Below are 24,734 nucleotides of genomic sequence, written 5' to 3'. Positions count from 1 at the left end.
AAGCTCTTTGAGCATAAAATATGAAGGAGCAATTTTTAAAAAATACTGTCATTTTGCAGCCGTGAAGGTAGCAATAGTTTTTGAGCATAGGAATATTCTTTTGTAGCCTCTCGTCTCTGCTTGATGTTATTCACTGTATTTAATAACTCTTGTGAATTGCACAGCATAGTGAAGTACGTAGCACAGCTATCTCAGGAGGAGGGAAAAAGGAGAACACGCCGACCAGCAGCCACAACATTCAGCACAGTGCAAAAACTTTGCTGTTTTGAGTGCCCTTTAGCACTGATGTTAGTTGCTCCCTAAAATATAGCGCTTTGTAGCACGTGATGGTGCCAGTTGTGCTGCAGTACGAATTTATGTATTTTTTACGGCTGAGCTGAGCAACGCCAGTACAAATGGAGCAGTGGGAAAAAGTTGCTCAGTATCCTGCAGGAAGCGAGTATCGGGTTTGCTGATAATTGTGTTAACTGCAGTCACAGACGGTTCCACCTAATCGTTTAGGCCACGAGCCGACAGCTCAGAAATGAAATCTTTGCTGTCTGTTTGAAAGGGAAACAGAACTGACACAATATGTGACTAATCTTCTTTTTTCCATCTGTTCCCATATACCTGTTAGGGTAGATAATTGTTTTGACTCTGATTTTGCGGCGCAGTGGGATCTGCCAGGCTGTGCCCTTGGTGTAACACCGCACTGTCTGACATTGATGGGTTCAGTACATAAGTAGAAGGATGAATATAAACAGATCCATGCTAATTTTAAGGTCTGCATGACAAAAGGGATCAATACTTCTGCAGTGGAAAAGGACAAATATAGTAATGTCAGAATTTTTATTTTCAGAGTTTGAAGATGACGCCTCTGGGACTGATTTTTTTTTTTCCAAATCAGAAGCTAAAGCAGGCATCCTGCCTGTCTTTGTTTCAGATGCCACACCTTTCAGTCACTGCAGCAGCATCCTTTTCACATTGATGTGGCCTGAAGTTTGGTCATTGCCTCTGTAACTTAATTAAATATCAAGTGACAGAGCTTCTCGTATGCTTATTCAAGAGGTTTTAAAACTCAAGTGTGAAATCAATGTGATAGAACTTTGAGTTCACCTGATTTCAGTCGAGAAGACTAAAAATAGGCTGTGAGACCTCCCTCACTACCTTCCCTGTGGCCTGTGGCTTCCTTTTGAGCTCCGGCATCTCTCTCAGAAACACACCGTTTTGTTTTGAGGGCTTTGTTGAGGAGGAGTGTTGCAAATCAAATATTCCAGCAACTAATCTGTGTCATGTGGAAAATGTGTGTTTTCTTTAGTCTGCCTGAAACTGAATTCTTTTCTGCAGGGGTGCAATTCTCTTAATGGCTATATTTGGAATTTTTCACTTGTTTTGGTGTTTTGTTTTTCTTTTTTAAACATCTAGATCCATTTATGTTTCAATATGAAAGTTCTGCTATACGTTCTGTGGGGCTCATCCAATATCTTGCTAATTGAGCAGTTCGGGGGCTTTTTCATATTTCTGAGTTGATTTTGTACCTTTTGTCAGTGGAGACAGCTCAACACAATCTCGATTATGTTTTTGCAGATTGCTCTCAGTCTTGTTATGGTGTCGTCTTACACTTACTTTCAAATAATATGTAGAATTGTCATAGCAAAATTGAGTATCACAGTTTAACATCAAAATTATTTAAATTTCAGGAGAAGAGTTCTTTAAAATTGTTTCATTTTCACATTGTGTGAAATCTGCACAAGCTTTTCTTTGTTAGGTTTGATGTGTGAGATCTGCTTGTTTGCTTGAAGGTCCTTCATGCGTTTCTAGGGTATTTCCACACACACAAAAAAATACACTTAATCAGCTTTAGAGGGAGTCTGTTTTGTAACAGGAGCTCCAAAGTGAGCCACAATTATTGAGTGGAAAAGAGAAGCTTTGAAAAAGTAATCAGGTATTTCTTTTTTGCGTATATGAAAGAAGAGATTGAGTTGAGGTTAGTAAAAAGGACGAACATCTGAATCATGAGTTGCAAGGGAAAGTACACTGCCTGCTTTCCAACTGTTTTTAAACTGTGTGTGAATTTACATAATAACTTGAAATTCTTGATATTCTTTTTTTCTTCTGGAGTGCCTGGAACACTCAGTAGGGATCTGTTTGTCAGGAGAATGTGTTTTTGAAAACTGAGAGAATAAAAAAGAAAAGCAGTCTCTTAAACAGTGCTTGAAATTTGTTTCCATTGCTTAGGAGTTGTAACTTTGTTTTGGGGAGGGAAAAGTATGAGCTCTTGACTTTGTTTCTTAGTTTTGACCGATGACCTGCAAAGGTGATGCTCTTTTCACACTAGATGTCAGTGTTAACGTACCTGTTATGTAATCTCAGGTGTAGGTGTCCATATGAGTACGCCTGTACTTAAGTTTGGTTACAATTTATGATCACAATATCAACACAGTAACTGCAAATAATAATTTATGTGTTGTCCTTAGTGGGCTGTCCCTAATTCTTTTTCTTGTAGAAACTCTTGCTCATCTTGCCACATACTGCATTCCATAAACTCAGGACAACTACAGTGATCTTTATTAAGGCATCTACTGCAACCTTTGCAATACTCAGATTTCTCTTTCATCTTAGATTTGAATAGCATTGCCTTGAAAACATGCATGGCAAAAGATAGTAGATGGGTGGTAACTGCATCGCTCAAAATTATATAATTGTTCTTTCAAACTGTAAATAATTAGCTGGGTCACAGTAATTTGTTAGATGTCTCATAAGGTCATTTGTTAATGTGTCACTTGAGTATGCTCTGAGACTACCTGAAGGCAAATGGCTTTTTGCCTTGTTTCTTTTGGCTTGCTCAAGCCTTGTTAAAATGGCTCATGTTTCAATGGGGGCTTTGTGATGGTGATCATGATGTAGGTTTCCTGGTGGTTGAAGTTGGTGTTGTGTATCATAATAAGCAGGCTGGCTGTTCTCTGCCTGCAGGTCTAACAGTCACCGCAGCCTATCTTTCCAACAAAAAGCCTCACTGAGGGTATAGTGTTCAAAATAATGAATAGTGTGAAGAGCAGCAGATTAAATACTGTTCTTTTGAGTGTTTATAGTTTCTGTAGGGTTCTTTTATACTAACCATGCTCAGTAGTATACTTCTTAGCTCTCAGTAGGCTTGTTATTGTGTTTTCCTCCAATAATGACTATAAGTGTCCCAGAATGCTTTATCTGATATCAAGAGATCAGGATCTGCCAGATGTCCTTCAAAACGTTTGGTATTTCTGGGGCGTTGGAACCAAAGGAGACAGCAGTTGGGTTTGAGGTCCAAGTTGTTATGGGGAATATGCACACAGAAGTTCTTCAGGTACCTTCTTAAAGTTTTACTGCAGCAGTATGTATATCTCAGACATATTTTAGAGGTACACTAGTTCTCTAGAGCAGAGAAGCACTAAATTACGTATCTTGTAAGCTGTCGTGGCTGGAGAGCTGCAGGCAGCTGCTGTGGGACTCGGCAGGTTGACTTGGACTGCCTTCCTATAGTGAGGAAACCACAGAGGATGCCTGTGGGTGGGAACGTTGTAGGATACAATCTGTTCAGAATTTATGTGCAACTGTATCAACAAATTAAGAAGTGCACAGTTAGCTTCCCTTTTTGGATATATAAGAGAGGGAAGTTTTGGCCATCCGATTAGTAACAGTCTATATTTCATATAATGTTTTAAAGGCAACAAAGCAGAGTTTGATTTTGTCATTTCTCTTTTATTTTTGAGCATAGCTGTAATACAACTGAACAAAATTAATTTTCAAGAGTAAAAAATTGAATCTATGATTTTCAATTTTATTTTAATTTTAGAAAGCTGTGTGTGTGCAGAAGTTGTTGCTGCTGTGGATGTGAACACTCTCGCCAATGAAGTTTATAAACACAACTTTCCCAGCACACCATTATGGGCAAAGACAATTGAGGTGAGTAATGACTTTTTTCATTCTAGCCTGACATTTCTAGAAGTTGATTGACTTCCTATCTGTATTAGTACCAAAGAGAAACAGACAGACTTAATTATTGATGTTAGGGGAACAGCAGTTTTACAATAACTGTCATTTAGTGTGCTGTATTTGCTTGTTGAAGCAGATGGATACTTACTGTGAGATCTTTTCCTGGAAGTCTTGATTGCTGCATTAAGGAAGGTTATGTGTGTGTCATGTGGAATGCTTACCAGCTCTAAAGGAATGACAAAAATCACATTTTTAGATTAAAAAAAATATTTTCAAGTGTTTTAAGAGAATTTCATTAAATCTGTTGGAGTCATGCCATCACTTTGTAATTATAGTTGATCTGAGTAAAACACAGGAAAATATACTAGATGTCTTGCATTTTCTTTGTGGCCGCAGTAGGTCAGATGCTTTAGGAATTCTGTCTCTTTACCAAATTATTAGGAAAGAAATAGGTACAGTTGTCTCTTATTAAAATAGCAGAGGGGCAAACTAGATATGGGATTTTACCTGCAGAAGTTACTGTGTACTTTTTAATCTTCTTTTGCAGTTTTACAACATGACAGTAACATAATGAATTTGTTTTAACATATCAGCTTAAGTAAGGTGGCTAAAGGTTAGCTGCTTATTCAGCACTCAGTAATAGCAGACTAATAACAGTTTACAGTTTTATATGGGAAAAGAAGAGGAAAGATTGCCTGTATCTTCCTGTTGTAGGGGAGAGCAGATCACAGTCAGTAAGACCTTCCTTAAATTTACTGAAAAACAGAGGAAAATTTGTCTAGTTTCTGTGTTATGTTACACTTTATAGATATGCTGCAAAATATTGAAAGCAGTGATTTCATTGTCTCATTTATAGTTATTTCATGGATCCTTCTCTCCTCTTGGCCCCTTAATATACTGACCTGCTGTTAGAATTTAATATAGGAGAACTTACACCCAAGCAATTAGTTTGTGCCACAGTCTTTCCTCTTTGAACAGAAATGCTTTTGCAGACTATTGCTTTCAGCCCTGAAACAGCTCTCAGTGATTTTTACTCAGCAAAAACTAGAATGGAGTAAATTTCATAGGATGTGTTGGAAATGACTTCCTGAGAGTTAGAACACATCTGTCTAAGGTTAACTGAAAGCTATGCCACATACAGCTTTTTATGTTGTATGCATGATGAATTAGAAATTGTGGATTATAATCTAAGCATTTATCGTATCTCAGAAACTGTCATTAAGCAAATATATATATATTTTAACATCTTTTAATCAAGATTACTGAAAGAAAGCGATTAAATAAAAAACTCAGTTTTATGTATAGATGCTGGTATCATTGGTGCCTTGGGTTAATTTTCAAGGCTGTTAATGCATATTTGCTCTGTATGGTTTGCTGAGGTAGAAAAGAATGGAATTATTAGGTTAAGTGGGAAGTTAGGGAGCTTTTTACTTGATGGAACAAATGGTGGATGTAACCGGGTAGTTCTGTCTGAAGGCTGGTTTAATAGTTTTTTACAGTTCTCAGCACTAAACATTATTATATTTCTTTTTCCCTTATTCAGGGCATTACACTGAAAGAATTTGACAGATTATCTTTTGATATGATTTTGATGAGTCCTCCCTGCCAGCCATTTACAAGGTAGATACAGTGCCCTTTGAGTAAAGTGCAGTTTTTACTGTTTATACTGTTAAAGAATAAATGTTTTCAAGCATGTTATGGTGTCTGGCCCATCTGTATAGCTTTATCTTCCTAAGCAACCATTATGTGGCTGTGTTCACCACGAGATTCTACTGAACTGGAAGAAATGCAGGAATTTGAATTTTAATTATTGATGATACTTTGTATATATATTTTAATTCAGTTAAAATTGATTGGACTGCTTAAAGCACCTGTTCTGCACACAATACCATCTGTCTGACAGTGGAATTACTAAGTCTGCATTTAGAACTGCTTCATTTCCCTTAAATTAGCAGTCTGATTTTTCAGTGGGGTGGCTTCAGAGGGAGAACTGAAATTTCTCTCTTCTGCGTGTGATTAAGATTGGAATCTGTTCTTTAATAAGAATTTTGTAAGTACTTTGAAAATTGCACGTGCACACGGTTTATTCTGACAAATGTTCCTATGTTAGCCAAGAGAAGTATATCAGTATTTGCATATAGATACAAATTATGTTTTCAAAATGTTGTGTTGGCTTTGAAATGATTTTGTGGATGACATAGAGAAATATCTTCTAGTAATTTCAGTTTTTAAACAATGGAGTTTATTTGTAAGACTTATTACAAATGCAACTAGTTTGACAGCAGTGGTTGTTGGAGAAGAGGTTCTCTCAACTGTAATATAGTTACATAATTATAGTTAGGAAATGTAGTTCTCTTTGCTATAAATACAACATTTTTTTTTTTGTAATGTAATGAAAAGAATGGACTGTGTTTGACTGATTAATCCTGAGACATGCTAAAATTCTAACAAGGCTTATGTCTTTTAAACAACTAGTACAAGTTATGGAAACCAAGGCCTGCATTCATTATCCAATTATTCTCCTTATTGTAAGGTAAATGAGCCATCCAGTTCAATAGCACTAAATTGGTTACAAAATTATCCACGTTTTGCAGGATCAATCCTGCAAAATGGTGAGCACTGTAATCTTAACTTGTCTGGATAATGTAATATATTCAGTATAAAGTAATTGGCTATTCCCAAATGCTGCTTTTTTTGTTGTTGTTGTTGCTTTTGTTGTTCCTTCAGGAGTTTCTTACTGTCTAGGACCATAATGCTAATGCTGTGCACACTGGGGTATGAGTTTCATTATTGAATGTGTTAACCTTGTGATGGATTTCAGGTCACACTCATTCCTGATAGCATTTCATAGGATACTGCCTCATGTCTGGACATGATGATTTTGCAGAATCTCTTTTCAAAACTTGAAGTAAAAAGTGCCAGCATTCTGTAGAAAAATGTAAGTCGAATAACAGTGTGCTCCAAGTAAAATGCAGTGTTTCCTTATTATTTTGTAGAATTGGCCTACAAGGTGATGTATCTGATCTGCGGACAAAGAGCTTTCTTTATATTCTTGATATTCTCCCAAGGTACAAGTTAACTTCCACCTCAACTCTTAAGCCCTTGGTGTTACTAAGTAGTTATTTTGTGTTGTAAGTAATCTGTGATGTTCTGCAGGGATACTGCTAATATTTTATTGTATTATTTATTTGTTTTCATATGATCAAAAATAATTTATACTTACATTTTACTAATGTCATTAAGTAACATTTTGAAAACTTCGTTAAAGCGTGATATCGGCTGCACAATACAATATGTCCTCTTTCCCATTCCTCTCTTTCTTAAAGTGTCTGTTCTGTCTTTCTGTCTTTCTTCTGTCTTTCTGGTGCTACTTCTAGCTATCTTATAGCAGACTGTATTTTTTGGTTTGTAATACAATCTTTTGTTTTGAGTAGTAACACAGAAAGTTTCAAATAACATTGATCTGTCTGAGCAGTGCTCTTTTTTTGTCTTCACCTATTCTTTTTGTCTGGCATGACTCTGGTTCCTAATAAAAAGCCCTTAATTGTTTGTGGTATTCATATATTAAATTTGAACAGTAAATTCAAACAAAGTATTTATTGCTGACATAAATTGTTCATATTAAGAGTTTTAAATATCAGCTCCAAGTAATGTTTGTAGTCTCTTTTGGGAAGAAGATGCATAGCATTTTAAGCACCTTTTGTAGGTGAATGGAGCAAGCAAGGAGTTGTTCAGAGGGATTTATTTTGCAGAACTCTCTGCCTTTGGATTGAGATGTCTGTTAGGCATCAGCTTGAAAATTTGCATGAGTTACGATCCACCAGACACTTATTCATCATAAACAAGGACAGCTGTTCACTCCGTATTCTCCTGTTGGCTAATCTTACTTCCAGAAGAGGAGAAGGAGGAAAAGAGGACTGTCTGTATTTCTCTTCCCACCACCATACTCCTGTATTCTTTTCTTTCAATTTACTATTAGCACTGGAGTAAGTTTCTTCATTCTTCTTCCAGAACCAGCTTTACAGCTGTCAGCATTAGGGAAAACGCTGTTTTGCCCTTGTCATCAGCAGGTAGAGGACATAGGCACAGAAAGGCTGAGTGGCTTGACTGGGATCACCTGTTGAATCTGTGACACAGAACAACCATTTCACTAGCTTCTGTAGCCCAGTAAGTTAGCTAAATAATAGGTAAAAAGGAAGAATATTATTTCTCCTCCACATCTAGTAGAGGCAAAAAAAAAAAAACAACAGAGAAATATCGTGAGTCTCAGAAAATTATGGAAGACGTGTTTTTTGAAGAAGAAAAAAAAGTAAGTTCTCCTCATGACTGATCTTTCAAAATGACAAATGAAAAACATCAGGTAGTATACATTTGTCAAAATTATAGTGTCTTTATCCTTAAGGAAATCCTGACCTATCTGTTCCTTGTCATTAAACTGAGATGCAGTTAAGAATAGGGTTGCCATTGTGACACTGTTGTGCATTGGCATGGAAGTGTCTCTTCCTGGTTGCTGTGAGTTTAACTGGATAAAGGGCAGAGACTTTTCCTTCCCAAAACCAATGCTTTAGACACTACAGGACATGTTTTTTGTCATGGTGATGCAGAGCTGGGCTTGGCTGTGGCACTTTATCTCAGCAGCCCATGAGACTTCCCTTATCACCCTTACGCAGGTTGTTGCTAGGGCAGTAGTTACTGTAAGCTGTCTGTACTGTGTTCAAGATGCTAACTTCTGCTTAATTTCTTGGTTCCATTAGATTTATGTTTTACTGAGATAGTGTTTGTGTATATTTTGAAGAAGACATGTTTGCCAGACGTTATGTGGGGAGTATTTCAGCCCTAAAAAGGGAAATTCTTAATATAGGAACTATCACTTCGCATTCAAAATTGATACAGCATGCATTCAATTTGTGGAAACTATAGAAAAATTTTTCATTCCTTGGCTGTTCCTACCTTATGTTCTGCCTTTTACAACAAAATGTGGCTGAAACAGGGCTCAAAGATAGCCTAAGGAGGCAAATATTAAAGGCACAGAGAAGGCAATTTCAAGATCTGGAAACACCTGGGAAATCTTTCCAGCCCCCAGCCAGTGAACACAAAGGCTGGTCCAAATGGGCCAGATACTGTCTGTTTATTGTATCCAAACCATAACCCAGGGAAATCTAATACTAAGACTTCAATGTTTGTTAATTTTACAGAGAAGTTAGTGATATTAAAACCTGCCAAGTATTTAACACATGCTCTTTGTGTAGTGATTATTTGCCTTGTGACATGTTGATCCTGTATGAGCTTTTGCGCTTCAGGCTCTGCTGTGGATTCATTACTCCAAAAATAAGTTTCACAGTAGGTGATGGTGATGTTGAGTATGGGTAAACATACCAACAGATACGTTCTCCATTCCTGCCCAGAGGGGTTGGCTGATGCTTTTTTTTTTTTCCACCTCAATGTTATTTTCAGTATTTTCGTATTTGCTGTAGTATTTGTACATTTTCAAATTTCTTGTCAAACATTGGAATTATTCATGTGAATTTCTGTAACTGATGATACTTTGGAATTTGCCAAAACAAATTCTGCTGTGATTTACATCAGTCCAGTCTGAAATCACTTCCCGACTTAAATAAACCTGGAATTACTGTCTGTTGGCATTAATGTTCCATTCCTGTACACTGTTCTGAGGTCTTGTATGTGATAGACGTTGTGTATCTATGTTAGTCTTACTGGAGTATTAGTTCCAATGCATGTTCCTAGTCACTTGTATCTGAATCATTCATGGTTTTAAATTGTTAAAATGGTCCCTGGTACAGTTCTGGTATGTTTCTTTCTCCAGAGATTTAATAAGCTGGTTTTGGAATTTCCAGACCTTTGCACTGATGTTGCTTAATCTCAGCTACTTCTCCTTCCCTTCTCATGAAAATGAAATAAGTACAGCAAATTGAAAGTATATGGAGTTTGAACTCTAAATGTAGTATTTGTTAAAGCAATTAAATGAATACTGACTTTGATGTTTTGCCACTAATGTAGATATGGTATTTTAACATTGATTTAAGATTGAAGTACTTAAAATAAATAAAGTGTTCTATTCCATGGGTAAATTGTAGTATTTTTCATCCCCTTTAATTTTCTTTTCTATTACAGACTTAATCTTTGAGTAGTAATAATGTGCTTTAGGAAATGAACAGTGCTGTTTTTCAAAAAAACATGTGTGGGATGCAGATGGGTACAGCAGTCCATCTGAATGAAAATGGTTTTTGTTGTTGTTTGGAATTACCAACAATTCGTATGGGAATTACTCGATCTATGTGACCTTGAGGTACATCTTTTTATGGACTAGCGTGGTATAGAAATATTTTGATCTTGTAGCTAAACAAGTATGTAGATAAATCTAATGCAGTTTACTTCTTGTAACTGTGATCTATTGATATTTTCTTCTTTCTTTTAGGCTCCAGAAGCTTCCAAAATACCTACTTTTAGAAAATGTTAAAGGGTTTGAATCGTCTTCTGCAAGGTAAAGTCTAACTTATACATGGTTTATTTTTTAATAAAGGAGATTTTCCTCAGGAGAAGGCAGGATTTTTATTTCCTAGAATTTAAGAGAAGAAAATAGTGAGATGGCACAGTTAGCAGCTGTAGGTAAAAGTTACTGTTTTAATTTGGGAATTAAGGTCTTGTAAAAGGAACTTGATAAATAACTATTTCTCTAAGCAGATAAAGCAGACTAGAACTTGACTCTGCTGTTTTTCTTTGATGACTTGGTGTCCTTTACAAAGGAACAATGTTTTTTTTCAAGGAGTGGTTTTGGATTTTACCCATGACAGGAGCTTTTGGTATCTTGTGCTGAGATCACAATAGAATGCAGTAGCTTTCTTCAGTGCTTTTGTTGATAGTATGTTATCACTGATTCACTGTTGCTATAAAATGGTTCACAAAGAGAATATGAAATCTGCATATAATTTTTATCTGAAATATGGAAGAGGAAAGTTGCTGATAAGACTACTTAATGACAGCAGGACCATTTTCCTCACTTGTGGAGAGACAGGGATTTAGTCATCTTTTCTCATTTCTTGCTGGAAATAATGCAAGGAAAAGATCCTACTTTTCTTAAATCAACAGGAGAGCAGCCAGCTTCTTCATGCTTCTTAATGCATGTGGCAGGCAGCTGGGAGACATTTAGCATTAAATGCAGCAGTGCCATTGGAGATTTGGATTGCTCCTGGAGAGCCTGAGATTCCTAAGGCTGCTCCTTGCTGGCCAGTGTTTGAAACAGTTTGTAACTCAGAAAACACTCTGGTCAGAATGCTTGCTTTCTCTTGGGATGCAGTGCCATGTACAGTGCCAGATAGTGGGTCACAGTTTGTGATTTATATATAGCCTGCATATATATAGCCTTCATGGAATAGGAAAGGCAAGTCTTTTCAGGAAAACTCCGATATCAGTGATTTTTTTTATGCTTGCAGAGCACAGTCCAAGCTTGCTTTTATTGTCAAATCCACAAATTTTTGGCTTAACCATTTTATTAAGCTTAGCTGATATCATATGCATGAACAGAGGGAAACAGTGAGCCATTTGTGTTGATTTTAGTGTCAAGTTTTATAATTCACAACGAAGAGGAAGTTTTGCTCTCTTATTATTTTCCTTGCTGGCACACACACCTGGAGATATAAACTTCTAGAGATGGAATATTTTTGAAGGGGTGTTTGCACCAAAGTAGGTGTTAGGTACTTGTGAATTTGTAGTGATCATTTTTAGCTGCAGTAACACTGCATTTTGTATGCTGTCAATATAAGTTCAGAAATGGGTTACATTACATTGTAATTCTCTGTCTGATTCTTTCACTGAATGTGAAATCTCAGTACCTAAGGTGTTACATTTGATGTGTTTTTACTTAGGATAAAAAGAACATAAAATCTTATGAAGGGCGTAATTGCTTCTTGATTCTTCTCACTGCCAGAAATGAACTTCTGCGAACGCTAGAAACATGTGGATTTAAATATCAAGAATTTCTCTTGTCTCCAACCTGTGTGAGTATTAATTTTATTCTAAGATTATTTAACTGTTCAAACAACACTGAGTCCAAGTACATCTGAAAATGATGTGTTAGAAAAGAGGGTGGTGCCCAGAGCTTCTGAATGAGAGCCATCTGATATGACCGATTTCTCATTGGTACATTGGCATAGTCTTACTGATGTTATTATTGTGATCCTAGTCATGCATTTTTTGCTACTGTTTTTTTAAAGTAGGTGTGAACATAAACCATGACCAAGATGATGTTTCCCTGCAGGAGCCTCATTGTTTCAGAACTGCTGATGCCTGTGATTTTCCAGCACAGAAAACATGATTGTCATTTGTGGGGGCAGGGACACTGTTTGCATGTTTCCTTGGCAACCGGAAAAGAATTAAGAGAGGTGCCAGACTGTGCAAGACTAAATGGGATCAGTGAAGTACTATATATATTTGACAGAACATGGTAGAGGGTAACTTGAAAGCCAGTGGTACATTTGTTTCATTGTTGGATGTCCTATAGTTCCTTGTAACAAAAGGAGAAACCTTTTTCCTGGTTTATAAAAAAAAAAAAAAACAAGCAGTACTTGTCCCAGGAAACAGTGGCGTGCCGCATTTTTCTTCTTTCTTCACGTAGCAATTTGCTTATGTTCCTGTTCATTTACAGAGAAAATCAGAATCATGAGAAAAAAATACCTACTTGTTTCTTTGATGTTTCCTAGGCATGGGAATTACGTTTGTGGTTCATTAGAAGTATTTAGGTACTATCAATTAATTTTGATATCTCTTAAGTGGCAAAATGCATTAGTGTGAAATAATTTTATTACTGTAAATAATAGTAGGTAACTTTTACAGTGCTATAGATCATTTCTTCTCCGTTTGTCACATGGACTAAAAACTTGTGGATTTTTGCTTGCAGCTTGGCATTCCCAATTCTAGGTTGCGGTATTTTCTAATTGCAAAGCTTCACCACGAGCCATTTTTCTTTCATGTTCCTGGTCAGGTGAGTCTAATTTCTGTTATTCAATTTTCTTGATTTAATGAAGATTGTAGTTTAAATTTTCAGTTTAGTAGTATGGACAGGAGTGGATTAGATAAGAGATATCAACAGAAAAGTTGAAATCTGTCTCTTTTCCTTTGGCCTGGATGCTGTGTCCTCTAAACACTGAAATGCATATCAATGGCTTAGTTGGCTTTAAGCAGTTGAAGAGGAAATGTCTTTTGGTAAAGGCAACTATTTGCGATTGTTTCCATCATCATTGCTGTTAGGTCAACTGATCTCAATGCTAACTTATTTATTTTTTAATCTTTGTAAAAATAACACCAAATGGTTATTTGCATCTCTGAAGTAATTCTTAATCTCTACAGTTTCTGCTGTCATGTTGTTTATCAAATACACTTACTTAATCTTTCTCACAATTTTATTTCTTAGATATTGACAAGATTCCCAGATCAGAATCTAGAAGAGTTGTCCAAGGATGAAGTTGTTGACAAAGCAAGTTCTTCCTTGCCTTCTGGAGAAAAGAGTCTAGTTTCAAATATTGGTTCTGATTGCAGCAGCAAGAATGGACGCTTGACAAAAGAGGCCTTTCTTTTTAAGCTTGAAACAGCAGAAGAAATGGTAAGGAAGCATAGTCAAGACAATGATCCCTCTATTCAGAGGTTACAAGATTTCCTGGAAGATGAGAATGAAGAGATGAATCAGTATTTTTTAGCACCCAAGTCCTTGGTACGCTACGCTTTCTTGTTAGACATTGTTAAACCCGCTTGCCGAAGATCCACATGCTTTACAAAAGGGTAAGTTGCAAATAAAGTGTATTGCTGAATCATGTCCTGAAACTTTGACTGTGTACTGTGCTTTCCCTTGTGTACTAAAAAACTGAAGAAAAAAAAGCTATTTCATCACCAAAAAAAGATAGGCATCTGAGGGAAAAAAAAAAAAAAACCTCCTTATATAGCATGCTTCCTAATTGAATGGAATGCCAGCATGAGACTGTCTGGCAGAACATCATGTGCCCACTTGAAAAACACATTCACAAAAGACACTGCCATTTGTTATTGACCTTCACAGAAGCTTAATTACCCCTGCGGAAATATGGTTCCAGTAGACTGGTATAGTACTGATTCATTAATGAATTTCTTTATATTGCTCACTGCTGTTACAGAGTGTCATGCATGACAGATCCATTCCTCATTAAAACTGTCTCCACTGTACATTTTATTGATTTCCTGGATGTTTCAGCTGTGTAGGTCAAAATAGCTGTGAATTGGCCATATATCATAAAACCAGTTAGGTTGCAGCATTACAAATCACATTTGATGGAGCAGAACATTAGTGCTTTTCTGTCTAGTAGTTTTCTGATTCATGCTTTGGAATTTTGAGTTTGACTGGCAGATGTTTTTGAGCATTTTGAAATACTACAGGCAACCTGTCAGGAGCCTCCACTGAATGCATTGGTATTGGAAAGTGCCAGTTAGAGCCTGGAGGTTTGTGTTTGAGTTCTCAAGATGTTTCAACAGAATAATGCTCAGTTAATGAATTAAAGCTAATTATAGCAAGGTTTTTTTTATTGTTAGTAGTAGAAATTAGAATGTCAGATGAACTGAATTCCTGCAGATTTTGTGATTTCAGCTTTTTGATAATAAAAATACTGAGAAGAATTTCAAAATTCATGCAACACGAAAGCCTTTCCTCCACCTCTCATTGATATGTCTTTTCTGCCCTCACTGTTTTGATCATGGCAAAGTCAGCATTGTGGGAACTGTTTCATAACTAAAGTTGTCAAAAAATGTAGGCTCTCTTCTATTTGTATTTGTTGCCTTTTTAATGATGTGGGAGGAGTCAGGCCGGATAGTTGTAGTTCTTGGCTCATGATTTACTGGCTTTGGAACGAAGAATTGAAAGATATGACCACATGGAGAACCATATCGGGTATCATTTACAGCTCAGCACTAAGACAATTGTTATAATTACATTTCAGTCTTCATCCAGAGCTCTTTCTGAGGCTTAGAGTACAACACTGCTGTAAGAAGTCTAGGAGTTTTCTGAAGCATCAGATTTGAGGAAGAGAACCCTGAATGAAGCAGAGCAGTACTCAGAGCAGTAGAGAGAATCTCTTTGCTGTGGTACTGGTATGGTGTCTTCCTTACTAGTCACACTGATCATTGCTAATTCAGAGACCTTGAACACATTACATCAGTGCTTTTGTTTGCCTTTCTGCCTTTATCATACCCTGTGTCTTCTGGGCGTGAAAAAGCTCTGATGGGGCTTAGGGCAAAACATAGATGTGATGTTTGAGTGATGGAGCAGAACCTTCCAGCTTAGGCTCCTGGACAATTTGAAGATGACTGCTGAGTTTCTTGAGTGTGCGAATGCCATTGGTTTCTCTAAGGAACGTGTTTGTGAGTGAGGTCTGAAGTTGTGAAAGAGGAAAATTACCATTTTGAAGGACAGAGTAAATGAAAACTATTTGATTCAAATTATTCTGGACTCATAAATTCTTGCTATGCTGACAAGAGCAGCCTTCAGAAATAGTGCAATATTAGTTACAGGAATTCTCTCTAATGACAGAATATACCAGGAAATAACATACGAATGTTTGAAACTGAGCGTTTTATAAAGCGTAGAAAATAAAGATGGGGTGTAAGAAAACAATCGTCAGTCAAGTGAAAATTTAGGACTGCAGTTTCTTAAGCCATCTGCTTCTTTCATTGTAACTGCTAATGAAATATCCAAAAATCAATGCATCATTTTTCACTGTGGCAAAATTTCCCATTTTTAATTATGTTCTGAGTTTAAGGTAGGCATGTTAATTTTTTTGTAGTCAGCAACTGCAGTAATAATCAATGACATTCAAGCTAACATTGCCCATATGTCCACATTTTAAAAAAGGAAAGGTAGGACAATCTTCATTTTAAAATCTAGTTGGCTATACCAACTGGATTTTTTTCTGTGAGTTCTTTAGTCACAGTTATTTAGACTAGGGTGTATTAGATAACATGTATCACATTTAAAAAATCCTCTTTCCCCAATAAAACTCTGAACTACCACTTTGAAATTTATCCTCGTTTATTTATTTTGTCTCAGATACACTCATCCAAAGTAAGATCTAATAGTATTAGATACCATGTAAGATGAGGATTCTTCAGTGCTATGTGTTTTACCTCATTAGATGTGGCATTAGGGAATTTTCAGAGTGCTGCTAACCAATTAAATGTTATGTTTACAGTTCAATTTCATGTGGTGTTAGTGTTTGGGTCACTTTGTCCTGATCTGAGATAAGATTTGCATGTACTTTATTTATTTTATGCTGGTTTCACTGATACTGGTAGAACTACTCATAAGCATTTCCAGATGAAGAAATTCTCAAGATTTGAGTCATATTGAGTCATTATGTCTTTGATGAAGGCAGATCACTCCTTTATTCATTGTGGAGTTAGTAGGCTTAAAACACAGTGGTCTTTACAGTTACACAGAGAAAACTTGAGGATAATATATATTAATGGTTGATGCAGACCACTCGTGTCTGATGCGGGGATCTTCCAAGTTCTTCTACTTTGAATCAAGTCCATCACTGGCTTTCGCAGTCTCTTTCTGTTCAGTAAATTCATTTGCTATCATTGTTAGACCATCAGAGCTTGTTTCTGAAAACCCATGATTATATTTAAATGATAGCCTGGAAAAGAGTACAGAGTAAACATATTGTTATGCAGTCAACCACAAAGTATCCAAAAAAGCTGTCGTATGTTTTTATAGCGTAAGTGTGCTTACTGTTTAGTTGGATGCTGTTTTTCATTTCTTTCTTTCTTTCTTCTGCTTTTCTGCATAGAAGCCCATCCCCCATCCCTTCCCTTTGTGGAAAATCTGCAAGCAAGCAAAAGTTAAATCTGACTGAACTACTTTGTTCCTAATGGATTGATTGAAAGCTGCAGGATCACGCTTAATGGTCCTGCTTTTAATATGGTTGGCCAATTAGAACCCTAGGACCGTTTGGCCTTTGACATATTTTGCCTTAGTGTAAAATCAATGTTTGCAATGTAGATGGGCCTTTCTGATGATGCTGTGCTTGAGTTACTTTCCTTATATAAGGCATTAGCGTGGTTAAACCCTTGTGCATTGATTGCAGACTCATCCCCAGAGGTTATCTTCAGAGGCTACTGCATTTCAGGAGTTAGCATTGTTGATAACAAGGCCTTTTCCTTAGTCAGTCCAGAAGGCTATTTGTTAATTGCAGCAAATGAAGTTCATCCTGTATCCTTGTGATTGTTAGTGCCAAGTTCCAATGAAAATACTCATTTGTTTTTGTTAAGGTATGGGCACTATGTAGAAGGGACAGGCTCAGTTCTGCAGACAGCAGTAGATGTGCAGGTAAGTATGATTAGACTAACATATGAGAAATACTTGTTTTAAAGTTTGTTTTGTCTGTCTTCTGCTTTGTTATTCTGAATATCACAACAAAAATGCTTTTAAGGAAACTAAGTTTCTATCTGAAATACTTAGAGTTTCCAAACAGCAGTTTATTTGAATCAAGATATACCTGTGTCTCTCTCTGTGGAGAACGAATTGGTATTTTATTATTTGTAGTGTCACATAGAGATTCCGCAGTGAAAACATTTCAGTGTGAAAACATTAAAATTGACTAATTCTGTTGACAAATTACAGTGCCAAGTTGTGATTCTAGGGACTTTTTTTGTGTACGTGAGCTGGTAAGCGTTGTCAAATGTTTAATATTAAAATCTTTGAATGTCAAAATTATTATCTGGAAGGATATAACATTTTGGAAAGTTCTGCTGTAGATACTAAATTCACCACAAAGTGATACTTTGACATGGGGAAAAGCAGCAGACAAACATTTCCTCCTGAACTTCTGTGCCATTCACTAATATTGTAAGGTATTTCTAAGCATAAGAGGAATTCAGTTTGGAATTCAGAATAATCCCAAAACAAATGGATTAAAGCAGTTGAGCTGCATCTGTACTACTTAACTTGCATACATGCATGATATTTCTGAGCTATACTAAGTCAATCTTTTGTCATTAACAAATGTTTATAGTCCTTTGATTGCCTCATTAAGTATTGGTATGGCTTGTAAACTTGGGGAAGACGTGATGAATTCCTTCATGGCAACGTTGACTTTGTTCTTGTCAGTGCTCATATTAAGATATTGGCTGCAAAAATAGAACAGTTAATATGCTTTCAAATTGACTTTGGCACTGTGATAATCAAAGAAATGCTCTGTTGTGATGTGTTACAGCGTAATTTCATGTTCTGACTCTGTCATTGATACGTGTTGTTTTGGATATTCTTTGTAGCTTGAATCAGTGTTTAAGCACATTGAGAACTTAACAGAAGAAGAGAAGCTTATGAAACTGTCAACGCTAAAACTGAGGTATTTTACTCCAAGAGAAATAGCAAATCTGCATGGATTCCCTCCAGAATTTGGTATGTGCTCACAAAGGACCCACTTCATGTAGTTTTTTATTGAGAGTAATGTGTGCATTTTATTTTGTAAGTTTTTTCTGACCATTCAGCTTTTCTGATCGGTTTTTACTAATTGGCTGACTTTTCTCTAAATTCCCTTTTGTCATGAAAAGTGCTGTATTACTGAATGACAGTGAAGGAATATCTTTGTTTCACAGTTGAAACTATTTACTCAGCAGCCAACATTACCCATAACTGATAAGTCAACATATCCTGCCAGCTTAGGATGTCTTAGTTCTCACTATTTGAGCTGCTTGCTCCTTTCCATACGTTTGCAGCTGGTAACAGAAAGGGAATAACTTCACAATATACAAATGCTTCTTTGCTCAGGAGTAACAAATCTCTTCAACTAATTTTTTAAGTCCTCTCTAATTTCTAGAATAGGCAGTCTAGCCCTTGGTCAGTTACTTTGTTTTCTGATTTTGTGGAGACGAGGGAGTCAAGGAGCAAGACTGGGCAATACTAGTATGTTGCACACAGGTCAATTGAAATTAAGTCAGCAATAAATGCATCAGAGTTTTCTTTGCTCTTCAGCAAAGAAAGACAAGGAAATGGACCTGTTACTGTCTGCTAAGGAACTTGGTCTGCTGCCACTACATCAGATCAATTTATTGTCTCTTAGCAATACAGACTTCCAGGACACCAGTGACCTTGAGTAACTTGTAATATAGTTCAACTTTCTGAGCAGCTTTGAGGAGTGCTGATAGTTTGCGTATATTTTTTTCTTTCACATGTTTAGTGGGTTTTTTGTATTATTCCCTGCAATTACATAAAAAAAATTACATTAAAACAACATTATCGTGTTTGCATAGTCATTAGAGTTGACACCACTAAGCCTGCTTGTTCCGTACTTTTTTCATGAGTGTGCCATGCTGAGTTAGATGTGAATATGCAGGAGTATTTCATAGCCTCCCTTATTTAATAGATTTGTCTTTTTTCTTAGCATCTCTCAGTTCCATACTGACTTTCATTGTTGTAAAGAAACTTGAGCTAAACATGCCTATGTTGTCATGTATAGGATTATAATAATGTTTAAGCTTCATTTTGAAAACAGAATTATCCATTTTCTCTCTTTTTAAATATAGTGCTTCTTATAACAGCTTGTGTTTTCCAAACATTGGATCAGTCCTTGCAATATCACTAAGAGGTGTATTAGAGTTAATGTTGCTTGTATTTAATGGAGGCAAGAGATTTGTTTGGATGACTCCATGTGTTTGAGTGACCTTTATTGTTTCAGAGCACTTGGAATGATGTTAAGCTTTCTCTGTTCAGAGCTCATCTTCAGGAGCAGCTGATACTTTCCATGTTTCTGCAAACCACAGCTGAACTCTCAAGACAAATCAGGCTTCTGAATTTGAGGAGCATCCAGATAGTCACTATCTATGAAGTGCTCATTTGGCAACTTTGTCTTGTCACCAAAGAAATGCACAGCAGCCAGGGACAGATCACAGCTCTTATACTGCTAGACTCTTCTGTCTTAATGAACCTCCTTTACAGCTCTTGCAGTTCCCTTCTTCACTATAGTACTTTTCCAACTTCCATACCACATGGAACAAGCCTCGTATCCAATGGCTTCCTCTGTCATGTAATCCTGATTCATACGCACAGTAAGGTTTTCCCAGTGCACTGAGTCATAAGTCTGACATTTCTCTCCTTTGTTTTAATCTAGATGTTTCCCACTTTGTACATGTAGAGGGAAAAAAAAAAGTGTTACTCAGCTCTGTGCTGATTGGAATCTGGTGAATTTAGCTACTCTAAGTTTCTTTTGAGGATTTACGTGTTGTATTTTCTTGAAAAGACTTGCAAGTTGCTATATTTAAGGCTACAGTAAGGGGTATGTCACTGATTGCATTTCTTCTATACTAAATTTGCAATCATTCTTGTGAAGTGTGGAATTTTCAGAGGAAAATACACTGTAATTTGACTGCATCTGTGTTCTTTAGCAACAGTTTGGCTGAAATTTTCAATGCCGGAAAGCCTGGAGTTGTACCCACTGCAACTATTTGTTCAAGAAATGAATGAATTAACAAATGAGAAAACTATAAAAGCTGAAATGGAAATGAATGGAATGTCAGGAAGCTTTGTCACAGATATCAGCATATTGCTAGCTGCAGCAGTGTTATAAGAAGCATTATCGTGTCTAAATGCAGCGTAATTGCATCTATATTCTAACTGATTTATGGTCTTTTCAAGTACATGAGAGAGAGAGCTAAAGTCATTGTCTTGTCTTAACGTTAACAGATTTATTTGTGCTTTTAACATCTCAGTGTATATGTTGTAATTGCACTATAGGTCAATGAAAAAATGTGCAATCATTTATCTTAATCATGGGTCCCACAGCAGAGTCATTAAAAGCGATCAGAGCATTCTTGCACCTGTGACCTGCTTTCATGAGGGTGATGTCAGGAGGCCTTTTCCATTTTTCCTCTTAGCGATGTGTGTAAGCTATTAAGAAACAAATGGTGGCAGCACTCTGTGGTAGTGCCTGTTGTCAAGACTTCAGCATTGCAAAGTAACATGCAAGACCTAAATGATATGGTGAGATCTGTGCAACAAGTACGAGCGTTCTGGTATGAGTTGTTAAATGTGTCCTGATGTAGATACTCTTGAGCCAAGAAGACAGAAGATGCAAGATAATGTAAACAGGCAGATGGAGGGAGGTTTGGGATAAAGAAAACAGTCCTGAAAATGAATTATGGCTTTCAGTTGCCAGAAGGCAGGAGAAACTCTGAAATTATCAGCGTTCAGATAAGCTTCTTGAGCTCTAAGTACATGTGCATGTGTGTGCACAAATACACATTTATTTTCATATATTCTTCTGAAATGTGTAGTTTCTGTACCTTATTCAGTGATACAATGGGAAAACTATTTTAGTAAGTCTGTGTGGGGAAATGCAAACGGTTGTTCCAAAGGGGAAAGAATAGGTGCCCAAATTTGAGTGCTTAGAAGCTGTTCAGAATGGCTAGAGCTGGCAGAAAACATGTTTACCAAAGCAGTCCATATTCAAGGCATTAATAACTGGCAGAGAAGGATGGAACAATTCCTTCCAGACACCTCCTCCTCAGCTTCCCACCCTTGGCTCAGCAGCTATCCAGCCATGTTCTCTCCTGAGCTCTCCTTGGACAAGGATTTTTCTGAGGTGCTCTGAAAACTTCAGAATATATATATCACTCCTTCCTCACACCAATTGTTTGTGCATCAAAGCCAAGCTGGGTGCTGATGACCTCAGGGTCAAAGTTACACCTTTCTTCTTGTGGAATGAGCAAATAATTGAACGTGATCGAGTTTCAACAGCTTAGCAAATGACCATAACAGTCAATTCACCACTGCTTTCCATCTTTCAGTCAGTTTGCAGATATGCTTTAGCTTGTAGCTGGAGTAAGCTGAGAGTGCAAACAAGGACGGGTAGAGCAGACCAGCCAGTTGGCAACTTCTTAATTTTCAGAAGCTTGGTCACCTGTGATTGCGCATTCAATACAGAACACAGCCCTTTCACAATAGCTGGAACAGTCTAACATTTTCTGGTTGTCCTTTCTTCTTGCCAGTCAATGCATTTACAGTGTGAAGGACTTTTTGATGGTGTCTGTATTTCTGAGTGCATTCCACAAGGACAGCATTGAATTACATGGAAAATTGTTCAGCTGCTTGATCTCTCCCTGAATAAACCTTCCTCATAGCCTGATCTGTACTGGTAGTATCTTGCAATGTGAGACTAATTTAGTTTTCCATAACTGGTTAGAGGGCCTCAGATTGGAGATAAAATATATAGCCTGTAATGAAATGCATTTTATTGTATCTGTAGAGTCATCTTATTTTCTTTCTCCTGTGGCTACATTACTCTTTTCATTTTCTCTTGAGTAGCAGTTGTGTAGTGTACAATTGTATTTATAAATTTGTGAACTGTAGGGGTGTGTGGTTTTGTATATATGAAATCTATATTTCTGAACTGCTCATTGAAAAAAGGAATAGCCAAAAAGCCAGGGAGAACCCCGGACTAATGACTCTGTGCCATTTTATTTTAGGCTTTCCTGACAAAGTATCAATAAAGCAACGCTACCGTCTTCTGGGAAATAGCCTCAACGTACATGTGGTGGCAAAATTGATCTCCATTCTACTTGGATAATTTAGAACCTGAATTGGATGACTATGGATTGGTGACAGAAAATACTTCAGTCTTTCACGAGCAAGCTGATGGCAGCCTAACAAAAATCAGAACTAAAATATACGTCTAGATATTTTGCTAAACAGTTCTGATATGTTTAAATACCTTTCATTCATGGTGGATTTGCACTCCAGACATCCTCTATTGAAATGGAAGTTTCCAGGAATTAATTGCTCTTTTTAGATATTAGCTTTACTTTGCAAATGAAAAACAGCAGATATAATTACATATGTATCTCAATAAAAATGGAGAAAACAATTTTATCTGAAAGCTATTCTCAGTACCATATAAAAAGGCTGTAAATGTCAAAGCTGCTTTCATTAAGTGCAAAGACAAGTTTCCGCAGGTAAAATGCTTTCATTTGTAAACAACAGCAATCCATTCCGAACAGATTTATTGTATATATGATCTAATTATTTTTTTAAAATCTAATGAAAGTGTTAAACTCAGTATGTTATATAAACTTTTTAAGAAGACTCGTTGTAGTTTAGTTTTGTCTGATCCTGTCTAAATACTTTCATGTTTCTGGAAGTCAAATGTGTCTGTTTTGTATGATTTGTTCAGCTGAATAAAAATATTTCAAGATTATCATAACCCTGACAACAACTTGGCTGTTTCTGTTCTCACTCACATTATTTAGGATGAGATCATTGCTCCTTACCAATGACCTACACATAAAAGACTCAAAAAGTAAAAACTTTGTGTTTTCATGGATTGCTTCTGGTTCCTGCACACCAGTAAGTTGTCAAAGCTGCCGATCCTGAAAAAGACATTATTTGTTTTTATTTCCCTTGTGGGAAAACGTGGCAGTCGTGGTGTACTGCATCTAGGCTTGATAGCGCAGAAGAAACTGGAGACTGTAGAGAACAAAGTCAGTTTAAAGAAGTCTCAGCTTTTCAAATCTACTGTAGTAATCCTGAAAAAATAGAGCATGCAGTTATTGCTTACTGCCAAAGTTTATCTTAAACTGACTTCTTTTTCACTTATTCTCTTGGTGGTTGTGCTGCTTCTGGTGAAAACCTTGGGTGAAGCTACTACAGCCTGCTTTATGTCTGAGAACACTTAGACACCTTGTGGTCTCCAGCTATGAAAGAGAAATGAAAATGGATTATCCTAAAAGAGCTCTGAAGCAGGCTGTAAAGAATAAGAGACCACCTCTGGTTAGGTAATCTCTCATAATAGTACAGCAGTGGCAGAAACTGCTGGGCTGGTATGAGGCTGTGCCTACTACTAAACTATGCAAAAAGCAAGCTGATGATGATACAAACCATAGTTGCCTGTTAAGATGGTTTTTATTGGGTAGATGTATCTAATAGATCAGTAACTAGTTACTACATATTCTGGTTCTTGAGAGATATAATAATAGATCTTCTAACCCTGTAATAGAAGTGAAGCTAAATTAAGTGAGTGCTTCTTTTCCCATCTGTTTGGCATTAATAGACTCCTTTGCTGAGTGCTGTTGGGTTGCAGCTGCTTGGCCTCTCTCAATGATCATGTTGCTTCCTTCTCTGAGCAGCTTTCTACTAAATGCTTTGCAGCCTACATCAGTGCAGTGCTTTGCAGCTTCAGCCTTACTGTTTTCACAGCAGTTAAGTATGATTACCAAAGCTGAAAGGAAAATGGGTGAAACTGGGAAGACAGCTCTGGAAACTTCCAGAATCTGGTTTTTGGTTGCATGACTTGCTTATTCTGCGCGTATGGACTACTTCTCATTATCTCCATGTCATAATGAGCTGAATGTCTTCAGCCTTGCGAAGCTCCACCAAGGAAAAGATCTCATGGTGCTTGGTGCAGTGTTTATGCAGTCGGCTGTAAGGCTTGCACATTGCCTTACAGAGCACCTTACCTGCATTAGCTGGCTGTAGTCTGAGTCAACTTAAATGTCCCCATACAAAGAAACCTGTGTAATGGTGAAATTACTGAAATACCATTCCTATAAATCAGGGGTTTTAATGGTTTTTATACATGGACTCAACGTTTTCCAGATAAGGTGCATCTTCCCATGTGTGTGGCTGTATAATTCTGTGCTAACAGCTGTTGTAAATTTCTAATACAAATAGAACATTTAGCAACTATTCTTAACCTCTCTTGGGTTAACTGTTTGTACACAGCCCATCCTTTGGTTCTTCTGTTCTATTAGCTTGC

At 36.9% G+C, this 24,734-nt stretch overlaps 1 protein-coding gene across 7 annotated transcripts in view; it reads left to right on the top strand.

Annotated features, from left to right (window-relative positions):
* The window catches only part of TRDMT1 (tRNA aspartic acid methyltransferase 1), a 41,374-nt gene extending 18,165 nt beyond the window's left edge, over nt 1–23,209 (top strand). For 6 of the 7 annotated variants that reach the window (XM_090142879.1, XM_031614333.2, XM_090142877.1 and 3 more), the window contains 10 exons: nt 3,812–3,921; nt 5,495–5,571; nt 6,948–7,019; nt 10,388–10,453; nt 11,897–11,966; nt 12,866–12,949; nt 13,379–13,743; nt 17,257–17,314; nt 18,259–18,388; nt 22,450–23,209. In XM_090142879.1, the coding sequence (XP_089999005.1) occupies nt 5,534–5,571; nt 6,948–7,019; nt 10,388–10,453; nt 11,897–11,966; nt 12,866–12,949; nt 13,379–13,743; nt 17,257–17,314; nt 18,259–18,388; nt 22,450–22,550 (984 nt within the window). In that variant the 5' untranslated portion in view covers nt 3,812–3,921; nt 5,495–5,533 and the 3' untranslated portion in view covers nt 22,551–23,209. The remainder of the gene's footprint in view (nt 1–3,811; nt 3,922–5,494; nt 5,572–6,947; nt 7,020–10,387; nt 10,454–11,896; nt 11,967–12,865; nt 12,950–13,378; nt 13,744–17,256; nt 17,315–18,258; nt 18,389–22,449) is intronic. The other variant, XM_031614332.2, reaches the window with a different exon arrangement.
* The last annotated feature ends 1,525 nt before the right edge of the window (nt 23,210–24,734 follow it).

This window comes from Phasianus colchicus, chromosome 6, assembly GCF_987193195.1.
Source record: "Phasianus colchicus chromosome 6, bPhaCol1.hap1.1, whole genome shotgun sequence".
In the NCBI taxonomy this organism is placed as follows: Eukaryota; Metazoa; Chordata; class Aves; order Galliformes; family Phasianidae; genus Phasianus; species Phasianus colchicus.
The sequence above is the reverse complement of the archived record's forward strand: the minus strand, read 5'-3'. Positions and strand labels throughout refer to the sequence as shown.